General features: G+C 41.9%; 1 protein-coding gene across 1 annotated transcript in view; it reads left to right on the top strand.

Moving 5' to 3' along the window:
• The first annotated feature begins 13,610 nt into the window (after positions 1-13,610).
• ap1m1 (adaptor related protein complex 1 subunit mu 1) overlaps positions 13,611-19,842 on the top strand; it is a 70,563-nt gene continuing 64,331 nt past the window's right edge. The window contains exon 1 of the mRNA XM_060906319.1: positions 13,611-13,804. Coding sequence (XP_060762302.1) covers positions 13,763-13,804 — 42 coding nt within the window. The 5' untranslated portion in view covers positions 13,611-13,762. The remainder of the gene's footprint in view (positions 13,805-19,842) is intronic.

Raw genomic sequence — 19,842 nt, 5'->3', positions numbered from 1 at the left:
AGTAAATGGCTCTATTCCACAACTGGAGTAATCCATCCAGTATTATGTTAAGAACCGCTTGAAAGTAAAGAGAAACAACATTCATCATTACTTTAAGACATGAAGTGAGGTTTTTTTTTTAATTAATAAAAATAAAGAAAAACCATTGAATCAGAAGGTGTGTCCAAAATTGTGACTGGTACTATGTAAATGAAGAATTCCTCTATGTATAGACTCCAAAAGACATTTAAATCTATAGATTTTATCTGACGTAGCCTGAATTTTCCAAAATCATTGGAGCACAGAGATTATAGCTACATGACAGATCCATATTGACCCCTAACCATGCAAATAGTGATCAATTTGACTTGAGGATGCATTTGGATTGTATATAGTGCCTTTTCTGTGTAATCACTGTAAGTACTTTGTTTGTGCAATGTATAGTTCAATAAATAAAAATGCTTGATGTAACCAAGGTCTGTAAATCATTTCCCAGGGCTTTGAACACTTTGAAGCAAGGACATTTCAGAATTCCTGTTCATCACTGTCTCAAAAACCATTGTATTGGAATTAGAGGACATTTTTAGGTAACTGTTACACTTGTGTAGGCTTTATAGGATTGAATATTGGCCAACTGCTTCAATACATTCCAACCATTTAGGTTTTACTTTGTAGTAAAAGAAGCAACTGCTGTAATCTGATGGACAGGAACCATTGGAGACACACAAACATGTATGCCTTTCGAGCGGCCATAAGCACACAGTTGGTTGTAGTAAAGGTTTTCATTCCAGTGTTCCGTGTGTGTGTGTGTGTCCAAAGGACTGAGCAGCTGTATGTGGACGCTTGAGAATTTCACACACCATGTGATTCTGTTCACTATGCATGCTCTCACTGCACAGGATGACTTACACAGAGAGAGAGAGAGAGTGTGTGTGTGTGTGTGTGTGTGTGTGTGTGTGTGTGTGTGTGTGTGTGTGTGTGTGTAACTAGCACTGTTGGTAAAAGTTCAGAGGTAGAGACGGTGCCATGTTATGCACCAAAGTGTTAATTCAGGGCTTGATGTTCAAATCGAAAATTACAAAATTTCAAATATAATTTTGATTGTAGATTTTAGCAGCTTGGGCATAGGGCTTGATGAGATATGATGTTTTGGGGAATTTCCCCCATTTGTCTCCCTAATTTGGTCACCAGACAACTCCAACCCACCAACCAGCTCTCGTAAACCTCCTAACATGACCATCTCTTGACAATAGGGTTGCACCCCTCAGATGCTAGTGAGATAATTAAATAATATTGGCTGGCATTGAGTGGTATATCAGATATATTCCATTCAGCTAGCATGATACTGAACGAGTCAAAGACGAGTATCTGAATGGAATATATCTGATATAACACGAAAAAAAGCCAGACATTACTATTATCTCATTCTCATTATCTCTAGCCGCTTTATCCTGTTCTACAGGGTCGCAGGCAAGCTGGAGCCTATCCCAGCTGACTATGGGCGAAAGGCGGGGTACACCCTGGACAAGTCGCCAGGTCATCACAGGGCTGACACATAGACACAGACAACCATTCACACTCACATTCACACCTACGGTCAATTTAGAGTCACCAGTTAACCTAACCTGCATGTCTTTGGACTGTGGGGGAAACCGGAGCACCCGGAGGAAACCCACGCGGACACGGGGAGAACATGCAAACTCCACACAGAAAGGCCCTCGCCGGCCCCGGGGCTCGAACCCAGGACCTTCTTACTGTGAGACAACAGCGCTAACCACTACACCACCGTGCCGCCCCATTATTATTATTATACACATTCTTTTCAGGTGTTCAGTGCATCTTTCTCTTTCAAAATTCTCTCAAAATCTTCCATATTTAATGAAGAAAACCTGGCGGCCATGTTTGTTTACAAATTCTCGCAGTTGCTCACTAGCGTGGAAGTTTTACATCTCCGACGTGTAACGTCATGTCTTGACAACCATGCACTATCATAAACCGTATTCAACGCTCATTCTCCATTGGGTAGAGTGACGTAATACACGTAGGATAAGCGATATGCTAACAATATTGCATGCTATCAAACCAAATGAATGAAACCCGCTAGAAGTGAATAGAACACATGTTTGTACTCCATTGAAAAAGTGTCCTGTATGGATAATAATACATTTTAAACAACATTCGAACAGGAAAAAAACACTAGACTAGGCTCTGAAAGTCCATTAAAAGGAAGTTCCTCAGGTTGTCATAAATCAATAGTATTCAGACAATTTATTAAAGTAAAAATATCTCCATTTTGAATCTTTTGAATGAATAACTTGTAAAACCATAAGCAGGCCTTTAATTTGTAAATGACACTACTTTAAATATGACTCTGAAGGCTGTCACTGGATCAGATGTTGGAAAAAGTCTCCTCAGGCCAGCTAGACGTCCAGGATCATGCTTGGTATCAAAGTTCCAGCAGCTAGGTGATTATAGTGGAGGTGTGAGGGGATTTTTTTTTTTATATGTTTGGCACCTGTTCGAGAGTTACCTGTTATGGCATTGCTATGATGTGACGGGATGAGCACTCATATGGATGTGATTAAGGAGAGAGTGTGATATACCTATGGCATGCAAAATGATTCACAGCTCATTGTGTGTGTGTGGGGGGGGGTATACTGATGCCGAATTAATGTTAAATTTTGGTTCCTTGTGTCTCTTATTAACAGTCCACTGTGAGACAGTAATCCTTTGGAATGGCTTTGGAATGAACTGTCACGCCTGGACAATCCTTCCACTAATCCATCATCATGTAGCTGCTATCAAACTCTCTCCGCTTCTCTCTTATCTCTAACTTTACCCGCGAAGATGTTATGAAACATGGTGAGAGGCAGACGCATATCAGTGCAGCCTTACGGCCTCCGACTGGAGGTCATGTTGCACCACACACTGCTGCAAGAGGAGAGAAATGATTAATGTATTCATTTTTAGACATCAAGACAGACGCCACTGAGCAATCTGACTGTCTTACACCAGTGCTTCATGTCACGCCACTTTGTGAGGGCTTTAGGCCAAAAACTCTGGCTGAAAACCATTCTTTCATAGAATTTGAAAAAACATACAATAACTAGAAGGGCATTTGGTAGAGTGCATACCTTGGCCAAGCAACATATTATCAACATCAAAATCAAATCACTTGAAAATAGGATAATACTAAAGCTGTACACCAAATTTCATCCAAATCTGTTCACTACTTTTTGAGTTACTTTGGGAAAAGGCAAAAAAAAAAATCTGGATCTGCATACATATCTGAATCCTGGATCCACATACATATCTGGATTTGCATTAAAATCTAAGCAATAGTTCCTTGGCCCATGGCCCACCTTTCCACCAAATTTCATCCAAATCCGTTAACTACTTTTTGAGTTACTTAGGGAACAAGCAAAAAAAAAAAAATCTGGATCTGCATACACATCTGGATCCTGGATCCACACTCATAACCGGATTTGCATCAAAATCTAATCAATTGTTCCTTGGCTCATGGCTCACCTTTCCACCAAATTTCATCCAAATCCGTTAACTACTTTTTGAGTTACTTTGGGAACAAACAAAAAAATTCTGGATCTGCATAAATATATGGATCCTGGATCCACATACATATCCAGATTTGCATCAAAATCTAATCAATTGTTCCTTGGCACATAGCTCACCTGTTAGGTAGGACTGGGACTGTTTTGGCCTCTAGAGGCCGCTGTTATTTCCTTATCTTGTCATGTTTGTTTTGGCCTCTAGAGGCCGCCACTGTTTCTGTGTTTTGTGTTTTTGTTTTGACAGCCATGTGCCTTTGTTTTTCCATGTGCCTTGTGCCCCGCCTAGTCCTCATTATTGTCACCTGTGTCCTATTTAGTTTGTGTATATATACTTCCTCAGTTTAGCCTCTTGTCATGGAGTCTTTGTGCTGTTATGTTTAGCTCCAGTAACCTCTGTTCTGTGGTCCTTGCCTGTGTCTTTGTGGTTTTTGTACTTTGCTTTCTTTTGGACTTTGTGTTTACCATTTTTGGATCTTCTGAGCGTTTGTATTTTTGCTGCCTCTTTTCTGGTTTTTGACTCTTTGTTTTGACTTTGAACTTTTGTTTTTTTCCCGGTTATCTTCTGAGCGTTTGGATTATACTTTTGTTTTTGCCTTGGATTGTAAATATTGTAAATAAACTGTTTTTCTACTCTACTTTTGCCTCACTCCTCTGCACTTGAGTCATTCCCCTGGTGGCCTAGTGGGGGTTTGTTGGCTCACTACACCAGCGACCCAGGTTTGATCCCCAGCGAAACCCTAACATCACTGTTACATCAAATTTCATCCCAATCTGTTCACTACTTTTTGAGTAACAGTGAGAACAAACAAACAATGGCCAAAATATAACCTCCTCCCTCAAAGTTGGTGGAGGTAATTAAAATTTTCCCTTCTAACATTTTCAGAAATTACTTAATCTTTCTTCTAACATATAGCATAATCCTTTTATAAGGGCATCTTTTTTAACTTATAGTATTTTTTTCCCCTCAAAACTATTGATATCCCTTTAAAAAGTATTTAGATAAATGCAAATAAATTGCCTTCCTCGAAAAGTGTTTGAAAAAAAAATGCTCCTAATTTCCAAATAGTCTCTAAAAAAGTACTTGGCCCCATATTTCAGAATGTAAGAAGTAAATCTGTTGAATGCTGCAGTGATAGGATGATTGAGAAATTCAGAACTATTTTTGCATTTTAGTGCATGAAGGTCTCTATCTGTGCATTAAGAAATGAGTAAATTTTTGCAGAACGTTTTGTTGAATTAGTCAGCTGATGTAGCTTGGTGTTTTGGGTGTGTCCCGCATCAGTATGGCATGTCAAGGTTAATGTGTCTATAAATCCCAGGCTCCATAAATACACTTCTTACATCAAAGCCATTGGTCTCTCTGAACAATGGCATGTAAAACATAAGGACATGGACACAATCATGTTTCTGTAGGCACGAGGACAAGCAAGCAGCGAACAGCAAAGAGAAGCTGTTTGATATTTGTCTGTTTTTCTGCTGCTGTAAAGCAGTTCCTTTTTAAAGGCTTCTGGTTGTTATTAACAGACAATGATGCATTGTTTTATTGCTGTTCTGTTCATCTGAACATTACAGTGGAATTGAGTATTTCTCCAAATGCAAGAAAATATCTCATCTCATTATCTCTAGCCGCTTTATCCTGTTCTACAGGGTCACAGGCAAGCTGGAGCCTATCCCAGCTGACTACGGGCGAGAGGCGGGGTACACCCTGGACAAGTCGCCAGGTCATCACAGGGCTGACACATAGACACAGATAACCATTCACACCTACGGTCAATTTAGAGTCACCAGTTAACCTAACCTGCATGTCTTTGGACTGTGGGGGAAACCGGAGCACCCGGAGGAAACCCACGTGGACACGGGGAGAACATGCAAACTCCACACAGAAAGGCCCTCGCCAGCCACGGGGCTCAAACCCAGGACCTTCTTGCTGTGAGGTGACAGCGCTAACCACTACACCACCGTGCCACCCTGCAAGAAAATATATATTTTTTAAATAATTGTGCATAATGGTGCCAAAGGAATGACTCAATTAATGAAGGAATGTGTGCATTGTTAATAAGTGCCTACAGTAGGCTACACACCATTATTGGGTTTGTGGTTAAAGTTATAGTCAGCGATGTCAGGAAGATCAAAAAAGTCAATTGAACATCAAGTGACATCTAATGGTGAACGCAAACATGACATCTAGTATCAGAATCTCAAGCTCAGACTTATGGACAATAAAATACAAGAGACAGCACTAAGAAGTGAAGTATACAGTATGAGTATTAAAATTATTAGAAATATAGGACTGGTTTTATATAGAGTTACATTATGGTGACATACTGTATACCGATCAACCATAATATTATGACCACTGATAGGTGAAGTGAATAACATTGATTATCTCATTTCAATTGCACCTATCAAGGGGTGGGATATATTAGGCAGCAAGAAAGAGAACAGTCAGTTCTTGAAGTTGATGTGTTGGCAGCAGGAAAAATGGGCAAGTGTAAGGATCTGAGCGACTTTGACAAGGGCCAGATTGTGATGGCTAGATGTCTGGGTCTGAGCATCTCCAAAATGGCACATCTTGTGGGGCGTTCCCAGTATGCTATGGTTAGTACCTACCAAAAATAATCCAAGGAAGGACAACTGGTGAACCGGTGACAGGGTCATGGGTGTCAAAGACTCACTGCTTCACATGGGGCACAAAGGCTAGCCCATATGGTCCAATCCCACAGAAGAGCTACTGTAGCACAAACTGCTGAAAACCTTAATGCTGGCTAAAACAGAAAGGTGTCCCACCCTTTGACAGGTGCCATTGTAATGAGATAATCAATGTTATTCACTTCACCTGTCAGTGGTCATAATGTTATGACTGACCGGTGTGTACAGGATACGTGATATCATCAAGGAGTCTCAGTATCTTTTGTATCAGTCCAAAAGATAAGTTTTCCACAGTGGGAAATTCATCAGGAAATGGGAGGGTTGTGGCAGGAAAGGCATCCAGTGTAAAACTCATCTCATCTCATTATCTCTAGCCGCTTTATCCTGTTCTACAGGGTCACAGGCAAGCTAGAGCCTATCCCAGCTGACTACGGGCGAAAGGCGGGGTACACCCTGGACAAGTCGCCAGGTCATCACAGGGCTGACACATAGACACAGACAACCATTCACACTCACATTCACACCTACGGTCAATTTAGAGTCACCAGTTAACCTAACCTGCATGGCTTTGGACTGTGGGGGAAACCGGAGCACCCGGAGGAAACCCACGCGGACACGGGAAGAACATGCAAACTCCACACAGAAAGGCCCTTGCCGGCCACGGGGCTCGAACCCGGACCTTCTTGCTGTGAGGCGACAGCGCTAACCACTACACCACCGTGCCGCCCTCAGTGTAAAACTATACTCCAATTAATATGACATGTGGATCAATAGGGTCCACATGGACCCTGACCTGGCAACAGTGCTGGACAAGGGAGAAAATGATGATAAGCGCTAAGGCAGGTAATTTTTTAAGAAGCGTTTTTGTTATATTTCTTGAAATTCCCTTTACACCCTGAAAGCAATGAATAAATCAAATGCTCTGACAATAAAAAATAAAATAATTAGTTATCTGTAGCAGTTGCAGGGCTGTAAAAATCCCATCCAATCATTTCATTCGGTAAAAATGAAATGATTGGATGGCCTGTCTACCTGTCTACCTACATAGCTGTGCACATTACATGTGACCAGAGTCTTCCACAAGGCTAGGCAGACATACTGCTAAAGCTAGCGAGCCAGTTGACAGCTGAGAGTACGAACTCTCACTAACATGCTTGTTGTTTACATTCATTATGATAATGTTTGGTGTTTTCTTACATGTGAATGAGACATGAGGTAATTAGATATAACAATGATGCACTATGCTCCTCCCCCAACTCTCTGTCTTGTGGCCTCATCCTCCAGCAGTAATCAGGCGGTGCGCGTTCATGTGTGACATTGGAGGGAAAACTGAAGGGAAGAGTTTGGGATTTTTAGGTATGATACTTTCAAAATCTAGCTTACTTTTGTTCCTTTCTCCAAAATGACCTACCCTAGCTTTAACTTCGAGAGAGAGAGAACAAAAGAACGGCTAGGAAGGGAATGACTGTTTGTAGCCAATATAAGGTAAGTAACTTGTTTTGTGGATGATCCATACATATCAAAGAGGGATAGTCTTGGGCAAAACGTCAGAGCCACTTCCAGTACTCTCTGGAGTGCCACAGGGCTCTATACTTGGACCCTTGTTGTTCCTTGTGTTTGTCAACGATCTACCCTGCGTAGTCACGTCATCGTCTGTTGCATTATACGCCGACGACACTAAGTGTTATCATGCAATTAACACTTCTGAGGGCAGTGCATGCCTGCAAAACGATCTTGACAGCATATGCAGTTGGTGTGATCTCTGGAGGATGGACCTCAATCTGTCTAAGTGTGGGCTTCTGTCATTCACGAGAAGCTCCAGGCCTCTGCTGACCACATACCAACTGAAGGATGCGCTTGTCAAAACGACTGAGTCACAGAAAGACCTTGGTGTTACAGTCACGCCATATCTCAAGTGGAACTCTTATGTCCAATTGGTTTTAGCTAAAGTGAGTAAAATGTTGGGCTATGTTAGAAGATCTACTTTTGAGGTTAGAGATATCAAGGTGTGGAAATCACTTTGCATCTCTCTGGTTAGAAGCTGTTTGGCGTACTGCTCTCAGGTCTGGGCTCCGCAATCAGTTATCCTGCTCTACTCAGTTGAGAGAATCCGGAGACGTGCAACTAAATATATTTTATCACTTTCGTTTAGATCAGATGTTAACTACAAGGACAGATTGTTAAAGATAGGACTCCTTCCTTTGTGTTACTGGCATGAGTACCTGGATCTTGTTTATCGTTTTAAATCTATGTCAACAGATCATAATATTTCTATTAGTGTACCTAGAAGGTTGACTAGGCGATTAGATTTGTCTAAGGGAACTATGTTAAATATACCTAAGACTAATACTGTAACTTTTCAGACCAGTTTTTATATTTGGTGTCCTAGAATCTGGAATGTTTTACCCCTGTATTTAAGGAATTTGAATCAGTTACTTTCACAGTTTAAGAAGAACCTTTTTTTATATTGTAGTAATTTAACTAGGCTTTATTTTGATATTGATAGACCACAGACTTTTAAATCCGTGTGTGTAAAATGTCATACATGTCGGCCAATCTGGGCGGCACGGTGGTGTAGTGGCTAGCGCTGTCGCCTCACAGCAAGAAGGTCCGGGTTTGAGCCCCGTGGCTGACGAGGGCCTTTCTGTGTGGAGTTTGCATGTTCTCCATGTGGGTGTGCTCCGGTTTCCCCCACAGTCCAAAGACATGCAGGTTAGGTTAACTGGCGACTCTAAATTGACCATAGGTGTGAGTCTATGTGTCAGCCCTGTGATGACCTGGCGACTTGTCCAGGGTGTACCCCGCCTTTTGCCCGTAGTCAGCTGGGATAGGCTCCAGTTTGCCTGCGACCCTGTAGAACAGGATAAAGCGGCTAGAGATAATGAGATCAGATGTCGGCCAATCTCCACCCTCGGCACCAGTTTGTGCTGCTTTTATTCTGTATACTTCTAGGCCGTTTTTTTTCCTTTTTCTGATATGTTTTATTTATTTATTTATTTGTTTGTTTGTTTGTTTATTGTACTATTTTAATTTTTGTAATTTTGTGGGACCTCAGGTATTGGAGCTTATTGTTTTGTTGATGGATTCCCTGCCATTTAATCGATGAAGTTTATAAATAAAAAAAATAAAATATTAGATTTCTGTATGGTGGTGGAGTGGTTAGCACTGTTGCCCCACAGCAAGAAGGTCCTGGGTTCGAGTCTAGCAGCCGGCGAGGGCCTATCTGTGTGGAGTTTGCATGTTCTCCCCGTGTCTGTGTGGGTTTCCTCCGGGTGCTCCGGTTTCCCCAACAGCCCAAAGACATGCAGGTTAGGTTAATTGGTGGCTCTAAATTGACCGTAGGTGTGAATTGTTGTTTGTCTCTGTGTCAGCCCTGCGATAACCTGGCTACTTGTCCAGGGTGTACCCCGCTAGAGGTCTGCACAGGACAGAATTTTCAGTCCCGCTCCCGCCCGCTCCCGCATTGTGCAGTCCCGCTCCCGCCCGCTCCCACAAAGAATTATGATTTTCAGTCCCGCTCCCGCTCGCAAATCCCGCATGATGCAGACTTTCGCGTTATTTCTCACAAAAGTTCTTGTCATTGGCTTGGGGAATTAAACATGCTGAGCTTAGCTGAGCTCTCCACTGACCGATCCTTCACCTAGCGCACATAGCGAGGGTGCGCGATGCCAGGCGGCATGCGCAGCGGAGGCTTTACAGAGATACCCATTGTGAGCTTCACTAGAGGAGCTCTGCTCTTCTGCCATGATCGGAGATCTCAAACACGGAAGAGCGGAAAGGAATCGGAAACGTACGCGAGATTAGACCACTGTGGCAGCGGGGGCGTGGCCAAGCAGCAGTCTGTGAATGGAGGGCGGGGTCGGGGAAGGTAAGTGGCTAGGTCATTACACCTGATGTCAATTTGTGTGTGTGTGTTTGTTGCAGGGATGGAGTATAAAGGGAGGGGGAGAGGAGCGAAGAGGGATTCGCTCCCCGACCACAACACGTGTGAGTGTGTGAGTGAAAGAAAGAAAGCTGAAAAGCTCAATAAAGTGAGTGGGTGTGAACACAAACTCTCGCCTGCCGTGCTTCTGTGCTCCACCCACATCGGGGATTACTACAGTGGTGCTGAAACCCGGGACGCACATCACTTTATTGAGCTTTTCAGCTTTCTTTCTTTCGTTCACTCACTCACTCACTCACTCACACACACACACACACACACACGTGTTGTGGTCAGGGAGCGAATCCCTCTTGTCTCCTCTCCCCCTCCCTTTATACTCCATCCCTGTAACAAACAAACACACACATACAAATTGACATCAGGTGTAATGACCTAGCCACTTACCTTCCCCGCCCCCGCCCTCCATTCACAGATTGCTGCTTGGCCACGCCCCCGCTGCCACAACCACATCCGCAAATTTAGGCATCTTAAAATGTTTTTATTAATGCCAAATAAAATATCCAGCACAAATTGTATATGATAGACATAAATTTATAATTTATAAATTTTATTTTAAACACGTTTTTAGTTAGTGGGACTGCAGCTTATCACCTCTCCCGCCCACGCCCGCATTGTGCACTCCCACTCACTGGCGGCTCGTTAATAGGGGCGATTTGGGCGACGCACTCCCAAACAGGGAGGGAGATTTTTTTTTTATCTACTCCGACTACCACGGCAACAGTAATGTCATTGTCCAATCAGGCTAAGGTCGCGCCTGGTGTAGCCACGCCCTTTTGGGGCGATTTCTGTCAGGTTCAGATTTGCCCCAAAATCTCCCATTGACACTAATGGTACGTACGTTTTTTTTCGAAAATCATGTTCCCAATGCATTTTCTATTGGGTTTTATGTGCTCGCACAAGCAGCGTGCTTACGTCATACGCCTGTTGCGCCGCGCAAGTGTTGCCAGATTGGGCAGTTTTAAGTGCTTTTTGGCGGGTTTTGAACATAATTTTGGGCTGGAAAACGCAACTTGCGCGGGAAATGTGTGAACATTCTATAAAGAAGATGGCGGCGAGTGTTGAGTGCAACAATACGATAGCGTCTCTGAAAGAAGTTCCCTTTAGTCGTCGTACCAATGAGGAGAAAACGGCAATCAAACAGCTAGGACCTCCTAGACCGAATTTAAACATCAAGCAAGTGTCTACGAAGGGGGAGAAGACCTACTCAAGAGGTTTTAACAAGAACTGGTACCACCAGAAAACTTGGCTAGCTGGCTGTGATGTAGTCAATGCTCTTTTTTGCTACCCTTGCGTTCTCTTCCACCCTGGAAGTAGCACAGCAGACGGTACAGTGATATCTGATATTTGAATTTACTAGGCAAAAGTTGTTTGTGTGTGTGTGTGTGTGTGTTACCAATGGCAGTTTAACATTGCCATGTTTTTGTTTTACCAATGGCAGTTTAACATTGCCATGCTTGGAATATTTCAGTAGCCTCAAGTTCTCTCTGACTTGGTGTAAATTAAGCATATTTTCAGTTTTTATATATTGTACAGTATGTGTTCATTGGAGCCAGCAGGACCTTACCTTTTTTCCAACTTGTTAAGCCAAGTTGCACTGACTACAAAACCTTGTGTAACCTTGTGTGTCTCATCTCATCTCATTATCTCTAGCCGCTTTATCCTTCTACAGGGTCGCAGGCAAGCTGGAGCCTATCCCAGCTGACTACGGGCGAAAGGCGGGGTACACCCTGGACAAGTCGCCAGGTCATCACAGGGCTGACACATAGACACAGACAACCATTCACACTCACATTCACACCTACGGTCAATTTAGAGTCACCGGTTAACCTAACCTGCATGTCTTTGGACTGTGGGGGAAACCGGAGCACCCGGAGGAAACCCACACGGACACGGGGAGAACATGCAAACTCCACACAGAAAGGCCCTCGCCGGCCCCGGGGCTCGAACCCAGGACCTTCTTGCTGTGAGGCGACAGCGCTAACCACTACACCACCGTGCCGCCCAACCTTGTGTGTATATAGCTAAATAACTAAAGCCTTTTGTGTTCATTGACATGCTTGTAATACTTTAAATTTCCTTTTAGGGCATGGCTTTCTGGAGGAATTCTTGGGGGAAAAAAACTGCAGAATTTATTTAGAATTATTATTTGTTGTTAAAATGGTGCAATTCCATATAAAAAAAACCCCCACATAATTAAGCTGCACATGTTTGTTTGATGGTTATATGCTTTTCTTCATCTTTTTCAAAACTTAAATAAACACTTGTTTTGGATTTATATCCTGCCACTTTAATTGCATTCTTTAGAATTGAAGAAATTAGAATATGTTTATAATTAAGAATTTGTGTCTACTTATTATAGAATACTGGAAAAATATGAGAAAATAAATGAGTAATGTAATACTAATTGATTGTGATGCCAAATGTTTTGCTTTGAAGGCTTCACAATGAATCTTCCTTAGTTTTAGCCTGGCAAGCCAGACTAAATGTGAATATTTGCCACTCATAGGCAAAAATATTTTTGGCCGCTAGGCGGGTGGGTCTAGTTTACTAGGCTACCTTATGCCGCTTTTCCACTACAAACGCGGCTGAGCCGTGCCGTGCCGAGTCGAGCTGAGTCGAGCTGAGCGGGGCTGTTGGAGTTGCATTTCGACTACAACCGCGCTGAACCGTGCTGGCTGGAAGTGGGTGGACACATTGGGTGGAGTTAGCGAAAGTGGGTGGACGTCACGTGATGTCGTTAAGCAGCGCAAACAGTGACATCAGTGACAGTGGCGGAACAAGTCAGAGCCGGGCCGGTTCTGGTCGTGCTGGTTTTTGGTAGTCGAAACGCGAGCCGTGTCGGGCTGAAGTGAGCTGAAGCGAGCTGAAGTGAGCTGAAGAAGGGTAGTGGAAATGGGCCATTAGTTTGCCACCTTTAACTTGTTCAGTGTTGCCACCTAGTGGAGAGAAGAGATATTGTCTATATTGATATCTGAATTTACCAGGCAAAAACAAGTTCGGCCAATTGATTTGCTACCTAGGTCAATTTACTTCAGTCCTGTGGACATTTATGGTCCGTGTAGACATCACGGGGGAAAATTGCCCCCCCCCCTGAAAAAAAATTCAGGAGCCGCCACTGCTCCCACTCCTGCCCGCGCCCGCAATGAGCTTTCAAAATTTGTCCCGCGCCGCACTGCTTTGCGGCGGGTCCCGCGGGACTCCCGCGGGAGTGCAGGGCTCTATACCCCGCCTCTCACCCATAGTCAGCTGGGATAGGCTCCAGCTTGCCTGTGACCCTGTAAAACAGGATAAGCGGCTACAGATGATGAATGAATGAATGGATGGATGGATTTCTGTATGTTATTTTCTTACGATTAAAAATATAGAAATATAGAATAGGGTAGAATTTGTGCAGCAAAGTGTATTGGTATTGGTAATAATCCTTTATTATTGCTGTGCGTCTCCAGTTCGGGAGGGGGCGCTAGAGAAAAACAAAAACGCTCATAGAAAAAAAACCTGTATGTGTCAGTGATGCCGTCATTTCTTTAACGTTTATTATTAAAAACTGAGGGCCAAAGGAGGATTATTTGGATTTTTTTTTAAACCAATCGCTTCGTCTTGAAGCGATCTCAGGACATCCGAAATGTCAGCCAGCGCAGTTTATGTGTTAGATCTGAAAGGCAAGGTAAGGTAACGGGAACTACCTGCTACTGGCTAATGCTAATCCTCTAATCACTTCAGTCATTCACTGTTGCTAGCTAGCTAACTAGCTGTTTCCACCTGTATTCTTTCATACCCCGCCTCTTGCTTTATCCAGCGTTCTTAGACGCGCTCGACCAATCAGAAAGCTATTTTAATAAACGTGATTACAGGATTAACCAATCCTTGAGAAGGATATGGAATGTACGCGGGAAAACGGGTGGGATTTGAGATTTGGGTTCAAAAAGAAGAACTGAAATTTATTTCAAGCTCTGTACGCCCTGTTTTTGTTGTTAGTGATAATAATATTCATAATAATTTTAAGCTAATTAAACTCTGTAAAGTTGCAGCGAGTACACTCGTTAGCGAACACTAGCTAACATGCTAGTTAGCAAACATTAGCTCGTTTATTTAGCTGCGCCGCTGCCAAGTCATCCTTCTGAAGAGAACAGTTAGCTCATCGCTTCTTCACCATGTTAAATATATCCAGAAGTGTTTTATTATTTTTCCCCCCACGTCTAAACTAGATAAATGTAATTGATTTTTAGGTTAAAATGTGTATTTTCTATAAAACATCCCTGTATTTAATACATTCTGTGGTAAAATGGATGACTTGACTGAATGTAGATATTTAATATGACTGAATTACTAATAATTAAATATACTTGTACATGTATACTCATTGGACGGTTTTATAGATGTATATTACCACATTTTTTGGGATTTAAATGACAGAAGGCCTCGTGTTGGACTTGTCAAGGTCAGTGTGCAAGTCCAAGCTTCCTAATTTCACTCTTTAGACCTCAATATTCAAATATAAAACACTTCTGTAAACTTGGGGTTCATGTTGTGTTTGAGTGTGGGATGACTGAAGCACTCCTTTAGTGCAGAGTTACAGGAAAGCAACCTATTATTATTATTATTATTATTATTATTGTTATTTGTATTTGGGCTGTTTCACAATCAGGGTAAACTTTTTCAGGTCCACAGTAGAATAGTTCAAAAATTAAACCTCAGGTTTTTGTGTTTCTCCGCTGCTGAAAATGACCTTTTGAGATTGAAATGAACTGCGTAGAATTCCAGAGCTACCAAAAACCTCATATACCGGGTGTGTAAGTCATACCTGTCAACTTTGAGGTTTGAAAAAAAGGGATATTTCCCAGATTTTTAACTCAAAATAAGGGAAAATTTCGGAAAGTCATACCCTTCACCAAAAGTGGGTGTGTAGTTGAATGGGGGGCAATTTTCTATCTAGTATTTGGGCAATTCCATGTAAATGTCAACCTCACCATGCAAAAATAAAGCAACATGTAATACATCAAAACCACTCCCAGAGATATCACCTAGGCCTGTATTTTACAGATGTGAATAAGTTGAACCAATTTGTCACAAGAATTGTTCCCTTCACCTTCACTACTTTAGCTAATGACACGAATAACTTTGATCATGTACAATTCTATATTATTGCCACAAGCCACAGAAATGTATGCTAAAATCCACAAAACAGCAAAACAATAGCCATTTTAAATATTATTTAAGAACTTTGATAGTTTTAGCTGATATTTAGAGAGTTTTTCAAAGGGTTATGGTGGTTAAATTGCTGATTTTCTAAACATATGCCATGTCTATTTCAGACGCGTCACATCCATAACAGAATTTCGTCACATCCATAACGCTGACTTTTCCTTCCGAAACTCTGCATGAAATACCAAATATTTTAAGCAAAGATTTTTTTAATATTCACCTTGGACCCCTCTATCAAATGGATATCTCCATTTCGACATTAGGTTTACAATTTCACAGAGTTTGATAAAAATGTACAGTCACCCAAGAAAAGTGATACTTTTTCTGTCACGTCCATAACGCATCTTTTATTGGCATTTTCTGGCATGCCCGAGATGTACTATGGGAATTGTTCTTGTTCTATCACTTCTCCAGTATGGTACAGCCTTAAAATATGCAACACCTGTTTAAATACTGGGAGACAATAAAACATGCACTGGGTCATTTGTTGCCATTTTGAGTTCAAGTGTCACGTCCATAACGCTGGAATTGCTCATTTGTGATTTCCTGTACTCTGGTGCATGTTGGTGATAGCCAAGACCCAAACTCAATATGCTTATGGTTTATACAGTGCATTTGTGAATAAACTATACATTTGTTTTTATTTGCTTTCAGTGGTACCAGTTATTTCCCAAATTAAGGGCTAAAATACGTATCTTATGTTAAAATAAGAAAGGTCATTATATAACCAGTCAATAAATTCAATTCCATTGCAATTTATGGTTTTACCATAGTCATGGCCTCGGAACACTAGATAGATAGATAGATAGATAGATAGATAGATAGATAGATAGATAGATAGATACCGTATTTATCCTTATAGAAGCGCCCTCCCTATTTGACGCACCTCCATGATTTTCAGAGCTAGAATAGTATTTACCAACCATTTTCTTCATTTAACAAACTTTAAATCCAACAAACCACAACAGAGACGTTCAATTTCACCGCTGATTTTTTTTTTTACCGGAAATCGCGTTAGTAAACATGGACAGTATAAAATACGGACATTCACTCTGCTGCGGATATCAATACGGGTGGAGACGTACCTTTTGTTTGCACCACTCTTGTACACGTTTACGGTGAACATTAAATGTTTTTGCAGCTAAGTGTTTGCCTTTCTGCTCTGCCAGTTCTACAACCTTTAACTTAAAACTAGCGGTGAAGGATCATTTTGAGGACGACATTTTGTTTTGTGAGCTCATAAACATCGACGATGACGTGAATTGTGACGTCACTACAAATAGTTTACTTACCAATGTTATCCTTATAAGCGAGCTGGACATTGTTTAATTGACTTTTTGGACATATAACTGTATTTTCATGTGTTTCAAAATAAATGTTTTAAATTCCGATGATTTTGTCATGTTCGATTTTTGTCATTTAAGGGTCGAAATTGACGCTCCCCCTTCATGTTTTGCATCGCGCCCGGGCGCGTTTATTAGGATAAATACGATAGATAGATAGATAGATAGATAGATAGATAGATAGATAGATAGATAGATAGATAGATAGAGTAATAAAGAGATAAAGAGTAATATAAGATATTAAACCAAGAGTGATTTAAAATGGGTAAGTTTCAGATAGAAAATAAAATAGACAATGAGTGGATAAAACAGTTAATACACCAATTAGTTTACACTAGGCTATTTATGAGGTCTTAGCCAGGACATACTTAACGTAAACATGTGTAGCTTACCTTTGATTATTTGGGAGGCTTTCGTTTTCCCCATGGAAAATTTCTTTGCGATGGAAGAGTCTGGGAACATTCCAGCCACGCACTTGTTGAAATCATCAAAGAACGAGAGGCTAATGTTTTTCTTAGCTATTAGCATCGCCATCTTCACCTCAGACCTAATCAGTGTTGCCAGATACTGCTGACGTTTTCCAGCCCAAATTATGTTCAAAATGCACTTGAAACCGCCCAACTTGGGCGGGAAACCTCCCAATCTGGCAACACTGGACCTAATCACTTGCTCAGCCTCGCCTCCGGACGGAGTTCTGTAATTACTGATGCCTGAGAGGGCGGGGACGTGAATTCATGGCCCGACTTCCTGCTGTAAACTCCTGTCAGAGGCGTGTCATGAATTCTGGACCTACCGACTTTTTATATTGTGAAAATACGGGACTTTTATATAATGTGAAAATACGGGATATTTTCGGGAAAATAAAAAAACAGAAAGACAGCAGGAAATAAGTCAAAATAAGGGATTTCCCGGGAAAAACGGGAGGGTTGACGGGTATGGTGTTAGGGCCTCTGCATGCTCTTGCGACAAGGCTTTCGCAGATAGCTTTTCGCAGACAGTTGTAATTTATCGTTGAGCGTGGAGTAAAATAGGTGTGCGCGATGTTATTCACCGCCACAACGCAAGGGGGCGCGAAGTCGCGAAATCGCTAGGAGTAGTTGGTGGGTGTGGTTAGTGGAGTGTTTATCCTCCGGTTACTTATAATGACTAGAACTGGAGTCGTATAGATGTACGTACTTCCTCGATCAGCTGCTCTTCGTGCTGCTCCGTCTTTGCTCGTGCTTTTAAAAATGGCGGTCGTGAAAACAAACCAAACCGGGAAAGTAGGGAAGCAGAAGTGCGTGTACAGCGGATGTAGAGTGGACCAATCGGAGCCCTCTTGTCTGCGAGGCTTCTGCGGTGGTTACAATTTTTGGGAGGTGCGCGCAGAGCGTCTGCGAAGGGGGGGGGGCTACGCAAACGCCATCTGCGAGGACTGCGTTGTCAGCATAAATTGGCCTTTACTGTGGTGAGAAGACAGCAGGATATAGTGTATTTCTAAAACTGACCAACTTTCTTGTAGTCCACTAGACCAGGGGTTCTCAACCTTTTTTCTGCTTTAAGGCCCACGAGTCGGGTCCGTTAAAAAAAGACCCCCAATTATTTTGGCTCCTCTATTCTATTAGAATCTAATAATCTATTGTAAAGTGTATTAAAGTGCATATTCTGGACCAATTTTGTTTTTTTTTAATATGAAAGTATGTCCCTTTACACACTCATCCAGAAGGGTAATTTTGCACAAGGCTATCTGTCTACAGCAGAAAAAAATAAAACAACAAAACGCGTCTGGAAAAATCCCAAGGGAGTCTGGAGCCAGATTCGTGATGTTACCTGTGGAAGCGCCAGCAGTCTGCGCAAGCTTTGCACGGTTTCAGTGCACAGCCTGTGTAGACCAAGCGCTCCCATTTCTCTCTCATTGTCCGGTCTTTTGGGAAACGATGAGTACTAATCCCATCAAGATTGGTGTTGCTACACCCTCCTACGATACATCTGTTAACCATTTTAATAATTACGCAATGACGTTGAAGAAATTTGCAGAAAACCACCAGGTCGTTTTCTCATAAACAAACCAGCGCTGACGTAGGATTCAGAGGGAGGCGTCCCGCACGCGACGTCACGAAAATCAATGTTTGCCGGGAAATCCAAACGGCAAGTTTTTTCAGACGCGGACCAATTCGCCTCAAATGGCTTGATTTCAACTGAATTGTTCTGGTATTGCGCAAGGTAAAAAAATTGTGCAAAATGTGACAGATATTTGACCAAAGTTTAATATAAAATAGGAGAATTACATTGATCTTGCTCCTGAATTTACCCGTGTGAAGCAACGAGGGCAATTTGAAAACTTCGAAATCACTCGTGAAATTATTCCTTAATTTTCCGAGGAACCATACGATTACTCGTTTATAATATATAGGGCCAAATTCATACTTTGAAAGCCATTCAAGTTCACAACATTTGTCATTCACGTTTTCTGAACCAATCAGGGTGCAAGACTATCTTGCACGTTTGAATCAGTTTTTAAAGCGTCTTTCATCATGACACGGCGACACAACACGAGGACCGTATTTCCACAGAATATCATCATCTTGTTTCGTCAGGCTTTTGGACTTGTTTGGCTTTTTACCCATTCCAACGAACTAGCCAGTAGCATTTCAGAAATACAGCCCTGTGTTAAGGAAAAAAGCCCTCCTTGATTGACCAATCAGAATTGAGTAATTTGGCCCTATGTATTATAATATTTAAAACTGTGTATGGATGTGCCAGAAGCGAAAATAAAACCATGCACGCAGTCATGGCATTCTCAGTCAGAAGGGATTAATGATCCAAAAGTGGAGTCTGGTCAATTAACACAAGAACTTATTGCCATGTTTGTGTACAGCAACCAAGCAAGTTATTAAAACCAAGAAGTACACTCAAAATAAGTGAATATAGAAACCCCTCAATGAGATTAGATCCTCAATGGGATTAGATCCTTAAAATTATCCATCCGTTGAGTTCCCTGACATCTCAAACTACCTGGTGCTGCAGACCTCGTTCTACATGGACAAACAGATGGAAACCTGGAAGAGCATGGAGGTGTAGAACTTTTTATATGTGGCTGGGTTAAGGATCTGGGGATCAAGGGACTACAAGGTAGAAGGCTCTAAGTGCTTGAAGAGTGTTTATTAGCAGGTGTGAT

This window comes from Neoarius graeffei, chromosome 23, assembly GCF_027579695.1.
Source record: "Neoarius graeffei isolate fNeoGra1 chromosome 23, fNeoGra1.pri, whole genome shotgun sequence".
NCBI lineage: Eukaryota > Metazoa > Chordata > Actinopteri > Siluriformes > Ariidae > Neoarius > Neoarius graeffei.
The sequence above is the reverse complement of the archived record's forward strand: the minus strand, read 5'-3'. Positions and strand labels throughout refer to the sequence as shown.